This window comes from Kryptolebias marmoratus, linkage group LG24 (assembly GCF_001649575.2).
Source record: "Kryptolebias marmoratus isolate JLee-2015 linkage group LG24, ASM164957v2, whole genome shotgun sequence".
Classification (NCBI taxonomy): domain Eukaryota; kingdom Metazoa; phylum Chordata; class Actinopteri; order Cyprinodontiformes; family Rivulidae; genus Kryptolebias; species Kryptolebias marmoratus.
Genome location: NC_051453.1, coordinates 14,787,643 through 14,804,121, shown reverse-complemented (window position 1 = coordinate 14,804,121; position 16,479 = coordinate 14,787,643). Strand labels below are relative to the sequence as shown.

Below are 16,479 nucleotides of genomic sequence, written 5' to 3'. Positions count from 1 at the left end.
GTATGTAATGTATGAATATAATATACAAGTTTCACTTTTTAAATGGAATTACTGAAATCAATCTACTTTTTCATAATATTCTAATTTTATGACCAGCACCTGTACTGTAGCATGTTCTGAAATAATAATAATAATAAAAATAACAGGTTGCACACTGCAGGGCTGCATTAGTGGGGTGGTGTTATTCCATCAAAGGGACAATTCAAGCAAAACAGCTCCTTCTCAGACCCGTCAGACCACAGATTGCTTTAATGAAGAGATGTTCTGAGCTCTGCGGTGTTTTTATTTGTCACAGTACAGTCTTGATTTTTTTCACGTTCTGATCCAAAACCCACTCTCCTGCTCTAATAAAGAGTCCCAACTAAAACACACCTATACCGACTTTCTTCTCCCAAACCAACCCGCTGCTGTCTTAATCTCACAGACCGAGTGTCGTACAGCTAGCAGCCACCCAACTCTTCCAGCTACTGTGAGCCACACCTACAGCCCCGCTGAGGCACTCCATCTCTCCCGTCCATCCTGGAGCACAGCTCATCGTTGAGCTCAGGCCAGACAACCTTTTCATTTTATTTTCCCAGGCAGAGATGCAGCGAAGCGTGATCTACGCTGTCGCTAAAACATGCGCTGATGTTGACATCTGGCTCCATGATCAAAAACCTGGGCTTAGTTTAATGGAACAAATAATTAGTTGACTGAAAAACAGAGAATAGAAAACAGTTTTTACTTCCTTTAAAAATCTATGTCAATGAAACTAGCATGCATATCACCTGCCCCCCTGTATGTGGCAGTTTTAATGTTTATTACTCAAACTAATCTTTAAATGTGAGACTAACTAAGTCGTCTTTTATTTAGCGTTTCCTGATTTTTGAAATGTCTGTTCAGAAGAAAAAACAAAAAAAGTCACATTATGAATACAAATACAAAGAAATCTTCAAAGTTTCCACTTCCATAAAGTGCGTTAAAGAGCCTAAAACTTGGCGATATGAGCGACTGGACCTCCCAGATACCAAAAAAAAAAATGAAGGGGGCAGAGCGAAGCATATTTTGTTAATCGAGCCAGCAGGTGATGGATAATTTCAACCAGAATAATAAAAGCACTGATCAAAGTCACATCATAAAATATGAAACGCCATGCAAATCACATGAAAACCTACAGTCTGTTTATGCCCCCCTCCATCGAAGATTATTTCCATTTCATTACATTGTCACTCAACCGGCTTTGTGTGGTGCCGCCTGCTTTTTGCCTTTGAACATCAGCAACACCTTTTGTCTGGAACGGCTGGAACGTTTCCAGCGACGATCAGATAGCACTTTTGCTATTTTTAAACTTCTGGATGTGGCACTGGCCCAGAAAAATAAGATCCGAGTTGATTAGTGAAGCCTTTTGTGCCGTGCCTAACAGGAGGCCTTCATCTCACACACAGGACTGAAACACGCAGATACGACTAAATAACGGGCCGTCTCATTTATCCCATCTGGGCACGCTAAGAATACCAGCGTCTTCTCTGACCTGAATGAATAAAAACAGAGATTTTAAGAAACACGTTTATTTTAGGGAAAAAGTCCAGTGTTTAGTATCTCCAAAGACAAGACTGATCAGTCCTCCCTGTTTAGTAAAAAAAAACATTTTAATTTATTTTTTGTCCGCTTTCTCAGAAGAGGTTGAAATGTTTGAGAGCAGCCTGTAAGTGATGACTGGGTGGGTCAGCTCTCCCTAGAGGTATCCGATGCAGAAACAGTTTGCATAAAAACTTCTTCTCAGTGTGACAGAGCAGCACAAGTGTTTGAGTGATTTACCAAAGCAGCAGCTGTATGAGGTTTTTTCTTTTTTGCTCTGTAGTTGACGTCTTCACGGTTCCATCCGATGCCGATTCCCTAATTTTTTTCGCCCGGATGAGTTGCCCACCCACCTTTCCATCAGTCTAACAGTCTAGCTAATCAGGCGAGCTCGCTTCCAGCAGCTTCCAGCCGGCCTGCGGAGCGGGAGGCAGGCGGGGCGCGGCCAGATCAATGTCCTCGTGTCTGCCGGGAGACTCCGGGGCCTGCAGCCTCCCTGCCGCACTCTGTCAGTTCCACTCATCTTTTTTTACGCTGCTGCGCGAGCCTCTCAGCTGAAGAAGTAAGTGGATTCTTTCACCTGATGGAGATCGAAATCACCTGGAGAGGCAAGAGGCAACGTGTCAGAGCAGCTTTAAGTCAGTGGGCAGTGGTTACAGGTGATAAATTATGTACACAGCGCTACATTTTTTCTGCTAATGCAAAGTTAGCTATGGGAGCAACTCGACAGAAACCAAACTACTAGATGTAACATAAAACAAAAAGGAATTACCAAAAGGTTCATTAGTAGGATTTATGATAATTAGGGAAATTCTCGGTTCAATCAGAATAAAGTTTGTCCAAAGGGACGATTCTTATGCATCAACAGAAACAGAGAAACTTTTTTTTAAGTGACTAAAACTCAAAAACGTTTTTAATTAATTAAGACTCAAGTTTTTAGCTTCAGCAGGCAGCAGAATTCTTTTCTGTGAACGCTGATAAAGCGTTTGAAAGCTAATTTTAGCTCAGCGTGAGCTCCTGCCCTGCTTTGTGCTTTGACTTGTTTGCTCCTTGACATCTGCGTTCACCAGCAGGAGCTGCAGCGTGAATTATTGAGGAGTGAGCATTAAAAAGTGAAGACTGAAAAGCTTCAAGTGGCTTCAGAGTGTTGCCACCAGTGCTTTAATACACTGACCTATGACCTGTGTCTGGGGTCATAAAGTAAATGTGCTCAAGACAGATTTTTTTAAAAATATGGCTGCTCTGTTTTTATTTTTTGTTGTCACAAATAGAATGATTTTTAATCAGGTTTTCCACATTTTATTTCCTGACTGAGGAGTTTTTGTTGCAAATTTACTCATGAATCAATCTTAAATATAAAAAAAGTTCAAATCTGATGAATCCAAAGTAAGACAATATGAATTGCATTTATTTCCAATAACTACTATCACTTCTACCCAGGTCACGTATCAGCTGGATTGCACCCACCATTTACAAACCCAATGATGTGCTGTAAACAAGCTTTCTGATTGGCTAAGGCACTGCTGACATCAGGTCTTTCGGAGCTGGGCTACAACTGATTCCTGTATTGGATGATGTGTAATCTATTAATAATTTGGCACTTTATGGTTCAGAAAGAATGAGCTCGCAGGCCGGACATGACCCGAGGGCCACCAGTGGAGTTATTGGTCAGTTACTGACCTACATGTGCATTATAAATTTTTTAAAGCTGCACAATTTATCTTCTTAAATGGAGAAACAGCACGCTACTCCTCCAGGACATGGTTTTCTTACATCACTGTAGCTAATGCAGGAATGTTGTGTTTTGTGGCAACATGGAGACCACCACGATGATAAAATGCCCTGCACTGAAACTCATACTTACACTATCAGGGCTCACACTCAAAAAAAAAAAACAAAGAACAAATTACTTATATTCACCATTAGATCTTTTGGACACCAGTAATTAAAGACAAAACGTCTGTTAAACCCTCCAATTTAATAGCAACAAACTCCTGACTCAGCTGAACTTTTACACACAGAGAAATCACCTTGTTCCACTCAAATGATTCATTTAGAACCTTAAAGATTATAATTGATTTCAATGTACATTCAGTGGGTTTTCTATTAGAACGAGTGGGGCATTAGGGAACACACGCGCATACACAAACAACCCCTGAGGTGCACACCTGAGTGGTCTCAGCCACGTAAGCTGATTGTGCGAGTGAGGGACACAATTAACAGTAATCAATTTATACAAGCCAGCTGTCGGCCCCAAGCAAACAGCAAGAGTACAGATGGAGGCAGAGGGAAGGGTTTGCCCGAATCCACCTGCCTCTGCACCTTTTTCACAAAATGACTGCAGAAATATTCATCCTCTTTAAAGCGGCTGTCCTGATTCAACTCAGACAAAAGATTATTGAAAAGCACAAGTCAGGGACGGGGTGGGTGCCTCAGTGGTGCAGTTCGGGTAGAAGGTGGCAGCCTGACATCCCGGCATTTTATTTTATTTTTTGGTGAAAAAGGATAATTTATATCGACCACGGTTGATTTGTGATGGCAATAAAAGGATAAAACATCCAATGGGGTAAACACGCTTTACAGGCACTCTATTCTGCAAATTCCAGATTTATTAAATGGAAGAAACTGAGAAAGAAGAATCTCCAGTAGCCACACAGACAGATAAATACAACTGCAGATGAGTTGGAAGTCACGTTTCAGTCAAATTCTATATATCACTTAATTTGATTAAAAAGGAAGAACTCTCCAAACAATGATTTAATTGTAAAGAAAAAGGGTAACAAGATGAAAAACATTAAAACTGCAAAACCCAAGTTCCTTGGCTTCTTCTATCACACACCTTAAAAACATCTTTAGGACATAAATGCAGAAAAAATAAAATCGTACCCTGTTTGCTCACCCAATCCCTCCTCCACTCCCTTCAAAGAAAGCCCAATTCTAGGTGTGAAACCAGGTGTTTTGCAGCTGTACGGACACTGACCTGTCTCGGGCACTTTGGTCAGCAACAACATCAGCTTCTTGTACTCCTTAGACTTCTTGCCCGTGGAATCAGTCCTGACGGAAAGGAGCAGACTGAAATGAGTTTGGGCGTCTGAAAATATGACGAGGAGGGGAAAACAGAACAGAACTCTTCGACTTGTCTTCGAGAAGTTTCCGTTCTTTTTCCAAGTGTCGCTCAGATTTGAAGGATTTAAATCTGAATCACAGCAGGATTTAGCATAATTCAAATGCATTTTTGCAAAAGTTAGGGTTAGGGAGCACAGATTTTTTTTTGTACATTTTGCTTTGAAGGATCCAGACTTGATCAGTGGTTCTTCAGGTTGTCTAAAGTTTGTCTCTGAACTTTGGCTGCTTTCCCACTCATTTTCTCTCCAGTGCTTTACCTGACCATAATAAAAATACTTTTTGAGTATCAAAATGTATAACTAATATGCATTCAAGCGAAGGAGGGATGGTTCAGTTGTTGGAAAAGGACAAAGTTCGATCTCGGAGTGCAGATGCATTCATTTAGTGCCTAAAGGGATCTAAGTTTTGTACTTCACCAAAGAAGCCCACACTGTCTTTGCAGCTCCACATGCTCTTGTCTCTAACCCTTCCAGAGTCTGTTTGGGAGGTTTTGGAACAGTAATAATGACAAACAGTACAGGAGGATGAGGGTAAAGAGTAAAGGCTCTGGAAAAGGTGCCCAATTACCCCAAAGACACAAAACATTGGCGGACGATGACTGCGACCCACCCTAAGGCCAGTGTGACAGACACAAAGAGTGAAAATCACTCTGTATCTACTGTTACAGACAACTAGAGGAGAAGCTCACCCTCCTCAGATTAATGAGAGTCTTTAGTATTGCTCACACATGTACGAGCTGCCAGACACTGTATGCATGCAGTATCTGACAGCTTCTGTCTGCACCACTAAAGTCTAAAAGATCATACACAGGAGAATGAAAAGCTCAACAGCACTGATGAAGGTTCCAAATTAGGGAAAAATACTGTAGCTATATTTTGTTTTGCTGAAATAAAAATGCTGTCTGAAGGCTATTTCTTTGAATCCTTAACTCACAACTGTGTGCGCACGTGTGTGTGTGTATAAAAGGAACATTGCATGCAAGTATGAATGCTTACAAAAGTCCTGCGCAGTATTTCTGCAGCATGAAGTTGGACAGGTCCTGCAGAATGGGCTGGCTGTGCAGGGCGACGAACTGCTCGCGACAGATCTGAGAAAGAGAGAGAGAGAGAGAGGACGAAGCAAAGAGAAGTTAGTCTGAGGTCAACGTACAAGTACAAGCTCGAGAAAACAATACTGTGAGTAAAAAAAGAAATAGGTAAAAAAGCTGCACAACTGTCACTAAATGAGAGAAGTTGGGAGGGAAACTAAAGGTTTTTATTTTAAAACCCATCTGCCTCGTTCAGACACAGAGAAGATTATTAAAATCTGTAAAGTATCGCTTCAGAATTAAAACACAAATTACCTGAGCAATCGTTGTTAAAATCCAGTTTGACAGATTGACTCACTGACTGTTCGACAACAAACCTTGATAACTTTTTTTTCCCCTTGTTCTTTGAAATCCTCCAAAAGCATTTCAAATATTTTTATACCCAGGACAGATGATTAGGCAAACGGCGAAGTGCGAAAATCACTTATACCATTCCTCACAGAACGAAAACAGTGTGAGCCGTCGTTAGACTGTACAAAGTATCCCACCGACCCAATTAAAATCCACAGCTGGGGCCGTATCTGAGGAGCCATCGGGGAGGTCTCAGTCAGACATTTTCTATGCATTACTTCTATGATTTATGCAGATAAGTCAATTTCCTCATAAATTCTCAATTATTCTGCTTTGCCTGTGCATCTCGGGGTAAATCCTCCTCTGGATTCCACCCCGGACAGGCTGCCAGTGTAGAAAATAGGCGGAAAAAGATGGCAGACAGATTGGCTGCCATTAAAAAAAAAGAAAAAAAAAAGAAAAAAGGGAAGGCTCCCGTTTTCCGTGTGCTTAGATGTTGACTAAGACATTTGATAGCCCTCTCCTCTGCTGCTGTGTTCAATTACCTGTGTAATGAGGAAGGCATACACCCCTCACGTCAAGAGATGGAGACTACGGAAAAGGAATAAATGTAGTGAGAGAAAGTTGCTTCACTGGTTATAACTCCTCCGAGATTGGACAAAGATATAAAACTGTGACTGAGCTCTGGAGGTGCATCTACAGAAAATTGGGACTTTGTGGTAATTTGATTCATTTTATTCCGAGCTGTGTCTCAGCCTGGTCTGGACGATCTACTTTCAACATGCAGGGGCAGGCAGTCATTTATGCAGCACAACGGGCCCTGTCTGCTACCTGCAGCCGGAAAATGTATGAGGCAGAGGCAACTGGAAGTTTGTATTAGGGCCATCACTTAGCGGCGGCTTCTATTACAGCAGAAGCGCTCGTCATAGATACGGCGCAAATTGATTTCATCTCCTGCATCCTCTGTGTTATCGGTAAAACAAGCTCAGCATATCAGCGCTTTCGAAAACCACACATCATTCCTCTGACGAGAGAAAGAAACTCTACGTCAAGATGAGACAGAGATGGAGGTACTGAATCACACGAGCTATCTTTAACTTTTACAAATCATAAAAAAACACACACACACACACAAATTCTTAACAATTCATGATCAGACAGGATGGAAACAGCCGTAAAGGGATGAAAAGGGTGAGGAATGACGGGAGAAGAGGGATCACCGTAATCTTATACCTTGTTCATGGTGTCCACGGTGAGGGCGTGAGTCCAGAAACAGTCGTGAACTGAGACGAAAGTCAGGCCAGCGCTGGGAGAGGGCGAGAGGAGAGGAGGATGAGGGTTCATGTAAGAAGAGAAAGGATTTAAAAATAGGCAAGCTTCAAAGAAAGGCAGTAATTGCCCGAATGCAGGTGATTCAAAGTCCCTGGGAGTTCTACTTTGAATTATAACACCTGTCAAAAAAATAAAAAAAATAAAAATTTTGATTTATTAATAACTACTCCTTTACACAGTCCAATAAATGTCTGAAGTGATAAGTGCATTTAAAACAGGACTGAGCGTCCTCGTCATGCATTCATGGAACGTCATGTTCCGTTTTTAATAGGAAACACTCACAGTCTGTAAGAAATAATACCTGTGGCAGTGGAGAGAAGTCAGCATCATGTGCGTGGAGTCCAAACTGTGGATGAAGTTTGGTGGGAATGCATTTTTCTGTTTAACTGTGTCGGGTCTCCTGAAAAAAAACAAGCAAACACACAAAACCAAAAAAAAAAAATTGTTACATTCTTTCTACAAAAAAAAAGCTAATAACTTTTAGGGAGACGGCAAGAGTCATCCCCAAAACATACTCTAAGCAATGGTCATTTACTTAAAACTTTGGCTTTAACTCTTGGACTGAACCCTGTTTGTCTGTTAGGAAAATATCTCAAGAACCAGTGGAAGTTTAACCAAACTGGCCATAACACACTCATTTTTGAACATAAGATTGTCTTAGTTTAAAACCCTGTCAATAAATACACCGATAAATGATTTGTTTTTAATCTTAAATTATGTTTAATGTTAACAACTGCTGTATCTCAAGTGTTGCACAGTGAGGACAAAATGTACACTGAATTCATATGAAAATACAGTATATAATGTATACAAATCTGCACAGGTAAAGCATAGTATATTATATATACAAACTCTTTAGATTAAAATACTGTTTTACTAAGCTGCGTTCACCACTCTATCCAAAGTTTTAACTTGGATTCGATCAGGGTTCAACCCTGTTTGATATAAAATATTATATTTTCTTCCTTTCAACTTGTTTTGTGTTTAAGGTAGGTTCTTTAATTAATTACTTTACATTATTATCATTATTACTACTAGAATAATAGTCATTTTAACCTCAAACCTAGTTGTCTAATATTGAGTAACTGTAAAAACTGTAAAACACCTCCAATCCCACACCATGATAGCTCCTCCTATATGCTTTAAAATGAGGTCAAGTGTTTTATTTACGGCATATTCCCAAACTGATGCACTGCCTTCCAAAATGTCCACAGAAAATGTGCAACTTTAATGAAAAAGTCTAAAGTTTATGTGTTTCTTTTTTTTTTACTCCATATGGGTGTTCTTAACTTTCTCGTACCGGATCCAGCTTGTTAGTAGTTTTTGGTACTTGCTGAGACCATCAGTTTGCTGGAGGTCAGCCTGAAGGGGTTTTAGATTTTTTCGGCTTCGTCCCCAAAAAACCTCCATCAACCTAGGAACACCTTGCTCACTGTTTACTCTCAGCTCTCCGTCATGGATGAATATTTACAGACTTTTACGGTGGAGCTTCTGACATTACGCACTCTGTTGAAACAGCAGCCTGAAAGTATTTGACAAAGAAATCCAAGACTTTTGTCATGATTATGGAACAGCGTTACAAAGCTGCGATTCCTGAACAGCAGATACCTTTCTTGTCTTTTCCATTGGGATCCTGGAAACAATCATACTTTTATGCAAGAGAATCCAACATCCAGCTAATAAAAATAAAATAAACAAATAAACCAAGTCTTTTTTTTTACTGTTTTTAAAAAACTGCAACTAATTAGAAGGATCCCAATACCAGCAATTGGTAAAATTTGGACATATATTTTTGTTATTTTTAAATAATAAAAAATTGGATCACTTGCATTTATATAAAGCCTAAATTTACAGTTCAGGGGTGGGTAGATTCCCTACCAGGACTGTCTGTAAAAATGCAGTGTTGCTGCTTCTGGTGATGGAACTGGTAGTAAGGAAAAAAAAAAAAAAAAACAAGCCCCCTGCCAATCTTGTCTCCCCATGTTCCCATTAACCTGAACCTGAGCCATTTAAATCCCGTGAGCCACCACAGACCAGAACATTCCTCTAATGGAAATGCAAAGAGAGCAGAAACAGCCGGAGCTGAGACACCAACACACGGGCACGCAGCACGCTGTTTGTCACTCTCGTTTTCTGCCGGCACGCTTTTTTTTGGTTTGGAAACGTTAGACTTTTAATATTGGGGGGGCTTTTAGTTTGGCTGTTCTGGGACTGAGCTGAGCAAAAAAGAAGGTTCCTGGATATTCATTTATAAACATGCTCCGCTCGAGACCCTCCTCTTTTCACTTATTCTTGGTCTTTCACACACACAAACCCAAAACCAACGTAGCCATCATTATACAACAAGCCTGAGAAATGAGGAGAACATAATGCCAGTGCTTTAAGTGTAACTGCTCTCCTGTAGAGCAAACAAATGGGTTTAAGGCTTAACATGCAATGCATTATTTAGAGAGCCGCTCTAAAGATAAAAGGGAACAAAGAAAAAAACATGAAAAATGAGGTCTTTGAGGCTATCATTAATGTTGCTTATATTTGAAAACTTAAAAGGTAACAAAAAATCTTAAGAAAATATTGAAAAAAAGACCCAATCCACAAGGTATGGCACCTCCTTCTTACAGTGCTTATAAAAAGTATTTACCTCTTTGGAGATTTATGCTCTTATTGCTGTCATAAATTAATCATGGTCATTGTAAAGAAATGGAAGGAATATGGGACATGTGTAAATCTACTAAGATCTCAGATCACATTCATAGTTAGACGGGGACACTTTTGTTCACATTATCATCATTATCATTAACTTCAGACCTGCTGATGTCCTGATTGAACTGAGATCTGATCCCTCAAATTGGGCTTTAATCGAAAGTGTAAACATTCATATTTAACTCTGTCTGCTTGTGACCGATTCAGGCAGGACCCACGGTGGAGGGACATATTTATGGAGCCAATATGTGATGGGGAAATAACTGCAGAGGGATGTTTTTATAACCTCAGCCAGTTCTAACCATGACTCATAATGAGGTCCTGCCTAAAAGATGGGTCATTAACATCTGCCCATAACTTCCTGTGGCTGAACTACAGATGAAGGACACTAAGACCGAAGGAAACTAAATCCGTTTTTAAAAAGTGCCATGATGTGGCTCCATTAAAAGCCAGGTGAGTTTGTTCATTCAAAGACTTTTTGTGATCTGAAACAAAAGGAAAACCGTTTTGCTGTTTGTGTGCAGATGTAAAGGCCAAACGGACGTCACGGTGATTGTGACAGGTCTACCTTTACGATGTCAGCCTGCGATGCTTTCACTGACAGCAAATCTGAAGTTTCAGGCGCAGCTTTCTCCTCTGTGTGAGCTCGCCACGTCCCCCCACCCTCCCTCCACCTCAGCTGTTGTTTCATATTCAGACTGGTGGTGCACAGTAAGTGTCAGATTGAGGAGGACGGCTGTCAATCTGTGTCATCAGTGTCTCCAGTGTTTTCACTCTCTTATTCCTTGACTTTTCATTGCTGTCTCTCAGTTTGTCTCCTTTTGTTTTGTACTCAGCTCTATGACTCCAACTTGTCCTAACCCTTCAGCTGCAACACTTTTTGTCTAGCTTAAAGTACACATTTCAAATAAATAGATAATCAGCATAAAATTAATAACTTTGCATCACATTTTTTGTTGAAATGTGCACTGTGATCTTGTGAGTTCCTCTTTTTCATCTTATTCATATTCCAAACCTCATTTTCTTTATTGAAGCCTAAATGAGGCTTCACAAAAAATGGCTTGAGCTTATTTTTGAACCGTTAGGAAAGTCTCTATGCTCCCAATGCATAGTACGTCTTTAAAATGCATAGCTTTATTCAAACGCCTGATGGCAATTCTGAGTTTATGATAAAAGCAAAGTTTCATCAAAGTATGAAAGAGGCAATTAGTGAAAGCATTCTCTGAAGAAAGGGTTGAAGTTTTTAAAAGTGTACAGTAATTACCTCAAAAGAACACTAATTTCTACATTCATTCATCTTTATAGGCAAAAAAGTAACTACCTTTTCACAAGCTGTAATGACAAATTCAGCATAAAAACAAAAAAATGATATTTATTTTGCAGTAAACATTTCTTTAACCAGATAGCTTCCCTGCTTGATTCACATTACTAATATCAAAGTGACATTTCAGCAAAAAATGTAAGCAAATAAGCAAAGAAAGAGTACATACATAAAAATAAAGAGTACTACATCCATAAAGTCAGCGATGGAATATAAAAGTGAAGAAGTGAAGAGAAAAATCTACTTGAAGACTTACTCTTTAGCGTCGTGGGTAATTTGGAGGTTTATATTTTGCATTTTGTTCCTCACCTGAAAGCAAAACAAACAAAAAAAAAGACATTACTTGTGTAAAAGCTTCAAATAGGTTAAATTTAAGTAGCTTAGCTTCTGCTTTCAATGACATGGCTCAAAGTGACATTAGAAGTAAATTGCATTACATTTTAAGAACCCATGTGATGTTAGGTGTTGACCTAATGAGATCACAATAATTTCAGAGAGGTTAAAAGTTATAAAACAGAAAATGTGGCATGTAAATGTCAATGACTTGAGGTGCACTCAACATTTTCTAGATTGAAATATGTAAAATAGCCGTATTCCTGAGAAGAATTTAATTTAATTCAGTTTCCGTTACATTTTACCAGCAGCTAACCCATTGCCCTTTCTAAGTAACCGCTGCAGAAGAAGGCTACATTATCTCCTATTACCCAGAACCAATACATTTCCTGTTAGACTGGGGGAATTGTTGGCACCAGTTTGACAATGAAGTACAATGTATCTCCAAAACAAACAAAAAAAAAAATATATATATTTTTAGCATATTGTTTCAGAACTCAGAATATCATAACAATGCAGTCCCGTATCAGTGAAAAGCAGAGGACTATTATTTACTTGTAACAGACAATCAGCAAATGAAATCCATTCAGCTCTTTGCCAGTGTGCACACTGAGTAGGGCTTCTAGCAAACACAGCAATTTAAAGTTTATTGTTTTAGTCGTGTTACCTTCAAGGTACACTCTCTAAAACCAGCATACACACATTTCTTATTTTCTGAGCCTCGACAATATATCCACGTAGCCGTGACAAGCATGTGTGGCACGTCAGAGTGTCCCAGACCCCTGAAGCTATGCATGATAGGCTACTATCAGCAGAGAGATAAGGCTGCTGACAGACAGCATACACAGCCACCCCTTTCACAACCATCAATATAAACACATTCCATTACTGTGTGTACCTTGCACTGAGCCTTCGCTAATGTACCTAAATATCTCTATATTAGAACTTTGACGCACAAACGTCTAATTGAACTGTATTCGGATAGTTGTAAACACATTTATCTACACCGTAAATAATCAAAGTGCTTTTAGGCATCCTTATTGGAGTTTAGAAGCAATTTAGTTAGAATATTATGAATGAGCAGAAGATGTTTGTTTGTTCTCAGTGAATAATGAGGACTAATTTGCATCAATTTCCTTGATTTTGAGGTCAAGTACAAGAAACCGCATGACAAACAGCCAAATGACGATAATAAATCTGTATTAGGCGACGTGATGGATCTGTGGTGAATCTGTGCTGATTGTGGAAGGGACGAAACAGGATGAAGGAAAATCAAGAGATGAACTGAGACCTGCCTACTTTATCTTCCATCGTGCAAACGATCTCCTTCAAAATTAACTTAAACTTCTGTGTTATTGCAGAACTCTTAACTAATCTTGTTTGCCTCTCGGTGGGATGAACACCGACATCCTTTCCTTCCACGTTTCAGCTTTATTTTGAGTCTAAAATGACTTCACAGTAAACAAGAAACCAAACAGTTCACAAAGTTAGCTCTCTTGAGTGCACTCAAGCTTTTTAGCAGCCATTAAATATCTCACAGGCCCTGATGAGGACATTTAAGGAAGCCTTCATCACAGGTACAGTTTTATTTTAGTGGTTTTTAGGTACTGATTTTAGTAAAGTCAGAATTGACAAAAAGGTCAAAAATGGGGCATCAATAACTCTGATGCGACTGGATGAGGTTTTTGTAAATTGAACCACAGTCATATTGACAGATTCACTGAAGCTTTCTTTGAGATAATACATCCTGATAAGTCTAAACTAAGCCCAGGGATTACAGTTATGAAAGATCTTTACAATAAAAAGCATAAACTCTACATTGTAAGCAAACAATTGTCTTTACAACTACTGCAACAACAGGAGTCGGGAGGTTAGGAGGCTTGATGCATTTAATGAACGTCAAGGGATTGCAAATAAATCAGAAATATAATGCATTTAAATCTGTTTTGGTTCTCTCATCACTTATAAATGTTGTGCTTTTCTACAATTGGGGCTATTTTCTAACTTGTGCAATGGATCTAAATGCAATAGATCACTTGAAAAAACAAAAAAGTTGAATTTTAATGTCAAACCCAATTTTTCTCAGGGTACAGCAAAAGGAAAGGAACTGGCATTGCTCTTTCATCATTGTTTGTTTGGTATGCCGAGCAAATCATAAAAGAAATACAACTAAAATTAGTTTCAAAGTCCTCTTTTTCAAAAACTTTTGGAAAGGATTATAATTAATGCTGCTCACCACGACAAGTTCAAGTTACAGTTAAAAATGAATAAAATTTCGAAACAGACTCAGCTTCAACTTGACAATACACACATTCAAACAGCTGAAAGACATCAAGAGCCACAGCTTTTTATTACTCTCATTTGGCACATATGTGTTTTGAGAATTGAGGCGAAAATCCACTCCACACACAGATGTGGGAAATACCATCATCATTTCATTAATTAAGCAGATAAAAGGTCTGTCGAGGATTCCGTGTGCGCCTCCTGTGTTTGAAGCTGTTGCTGCCGCACATCTCAGCACCGGTGAAACACGCCGTGCTTCATCTCGTTCCCTGTTTTTCTAAATATTCTGGTCTTTCCTGGACTCGTCTCCCCACGTCTTAGTTCCTTCCCACCAGATTGGTGAGCAGACGGGACGAGGACAGGCGCAAGGACAGTGGAAAGTATATCAGATAGTGAACTAAATGAGTAGCCATTTTAAACCACCTTCCAATAATATAAGGTGTGACACAGCTACATTATCAAAACACAATTTTGCTGCAGTCTACTATTGCTGTATTTCATTATTTCTGCCAGCTGACTAATACATGTGGTTGCCAAAGTCCATTTATGTTCATTTCATGCATTTGCAGTTATAACCCATTCAGATGTTAAAGATCAGGAAGAATACAGAAGTGTATCCTCGCTCATAGCTCCCTTTAAGAAGCCTCCACTATCCTCACTCCACTGGGTGCATTTTAGAAACAGAGACATCCTTCAAAATGTTTAACTGAGATTGATTTCTGAACCTCAAACAAGAAGATGGAGAAAAAAGGGAAAATGAGGAGACAAAAGGAAAAAAAAAACAGATAAATGGGACGAGCCTGTTGGAGGCAATGCGATGGCATGGGAACATTGGCTATAATAAGTGAACTGCAGCAAAGCTGATTGGAAAGTGCTTCCTCCGCAAACTGGCAAAAATTGAACCAATTTAAAGGTTTTTGAAGGTAAATAAGTGAAATGTCCTGTAGCAGTTGAGTCATTCAACTGGTTTTAACCTACATTCATTTTGCTGACAACACAAAAACTTCAGACCACAGCGGGGGACTGCCAACCTTAAATGTGAGTAAAAAACTAAAGTGTACAGACAGTTACCTGAGGGAAATTAGGGGAGTGGGGGTTCATCTAACTGCTGACTATATCATTTTGGCATGCGGTTTGTGTCTGTGATTTAATGAAATTATTTGCCATATTAATATTGGGAACGTTGGTATTAGAAACAGCGTCCCAAAATGATGCAGAAAAACTGGTCCATGCATTTATCACTCTAGGCTGGACTATTGTAATTCCTTATCTTGATGTCCAAAAACTCTACAAAGTCTTCAGTTGATCCAAAATACTTCTGCCAGAGTTCTAATGGGAGTTATGGTAATGATAATCCTTCTCCAATTTTACCTTCTCTCCATTGCTAGCATTAACTCACGTTTTCTTCCCACTGAAACTACACCTGGACCAGTCACACTGTGTTTCTGTGTCTCTTTTCTGTCCTCTCAAACCCCAGCCAGTCGGAGCAGATGGCAGCTCAATCTGAGCCTGGTTCTGCTGCAGGTTTCTTCTTTTTCACTGTCACCAACGTGATGCTTACGATGGGGTTTGTGACAAAATGAAGAGTAGATGCTGGCTTCCTTAAATAGATAACTTTTACTAGTTGACATTTCATAATGTACTGTATGTAAATGTATGGTATTATAATAAGAATGAACTGACTATAACTGAATTTGAATCTGGATATGAGTTGGATTTATCGTTTAAACTTGTTTAGTGGCCCAAGATGAATTTTGTTGTGAATTGACACTGAATTAAACTGACATTGTGATATCAACAAATTGTTGATATTTTGTGGAGCCCTTCCTTAATTTATTCTTTATTTGTTTTTGCTGCTGCAATTTCTATATAAAAACTCACTGCACTGAAATAGAATTTTAAAAAGGAATATGAGGTGACAGCTGCTATACAAATGAAAAAAACATTAAGCCTAGCTTCAGGGGGTCATCAAGCTTCTCTCTTTTGTGGCTCCAGTTGATTGCTTGAAGGTGGCTGTGTGTTGAATGACAGAGTCACACAATCATCAACGAAAGCTCTGAGAACAGAAGCGTAGTCTGATAAAGCCCCATTTCTTTCTGCCTCTGTTGCTCTCCCATCCGTCCTGGCTTTAGGTGGACTGATGATGAGCCAATCTGGCTCTCCTCCTTTAACATCTACTCTCTTGATGGACAAGTTTGAGAGGAGGGGGAGGAGAAGGTGGGGCTTAAAATGTGGGGAGGGGCGAAAAGAAGAGGTTACTCCCTTTGACGTGAGTTATTAAGTGCCATGCTGTAAATGAGGTCACTGCTGAACACCATCATCCTGTTCATTACGATGTAAGATCTGTGTAGAGACCTGATCGAAACCCTGCAGCTGTGATGGATGAGACCTTGGACTGTCCCTCTGTGGGAAATAAGCTAAATCATGATTGAGCTGCAGAGCAGATGGT

At 39.5% G+C, this 16,479-nt stretch overlaps 1 protein-coding gene across 3 annotated transcripts in view; it reads right to left on the bottom strand.

Moving 5' to 3' along the window:
* Nucleotides 1-101: 101 nt before the first annotated feature.
* The window catches only part of polrmt (polymerase (RNA) mitochondrial (DNA directed)), a 45,042-nt gene continuing 28,664 nt past the window's right edge, over nucleotides 102-16,479 (bottom strand). For 2 of the 3 annotated variants that reach the window (XM_017406877.3, XM_017406878.3), the window contains 6 exons: nucleotides 11,671-11,723; nucleotides 7,695-7,793; nucleotides 7,295-7,367; nucleotides 5,679-5,770; nucleotides 4,538-4,611; nucleotides 103-2,157 (listed from right to left, as the gene is read on the bottom strand). In XM_017406877.3, coding sequence (XP_017262366.1) covers nucleotides 2,108-2,157; nucleotides 4,538-4,611; nucleotides 5,679-5,770; nucleotides 7,295-7,367; nucleotides 7,695-7,793; nucleotides 11,671-11,723 — 441 coding nt within the window. In that variant the 3' untranslated portion in view covers nucleotides 103-2,107. Of the gene's footprint in view, nucleotides 2,158-4,537; nucleotides 4,612-5,678; nucleotides 5,771-7,294; nucleotides 7,368-7,694; nucleotides 7,794-11,670; nucleotides 11,724-16,479 lie in introns of all 3 variants that reach the window. The other variant, XM_025004024.2, reaches the window with a different exon arrangement.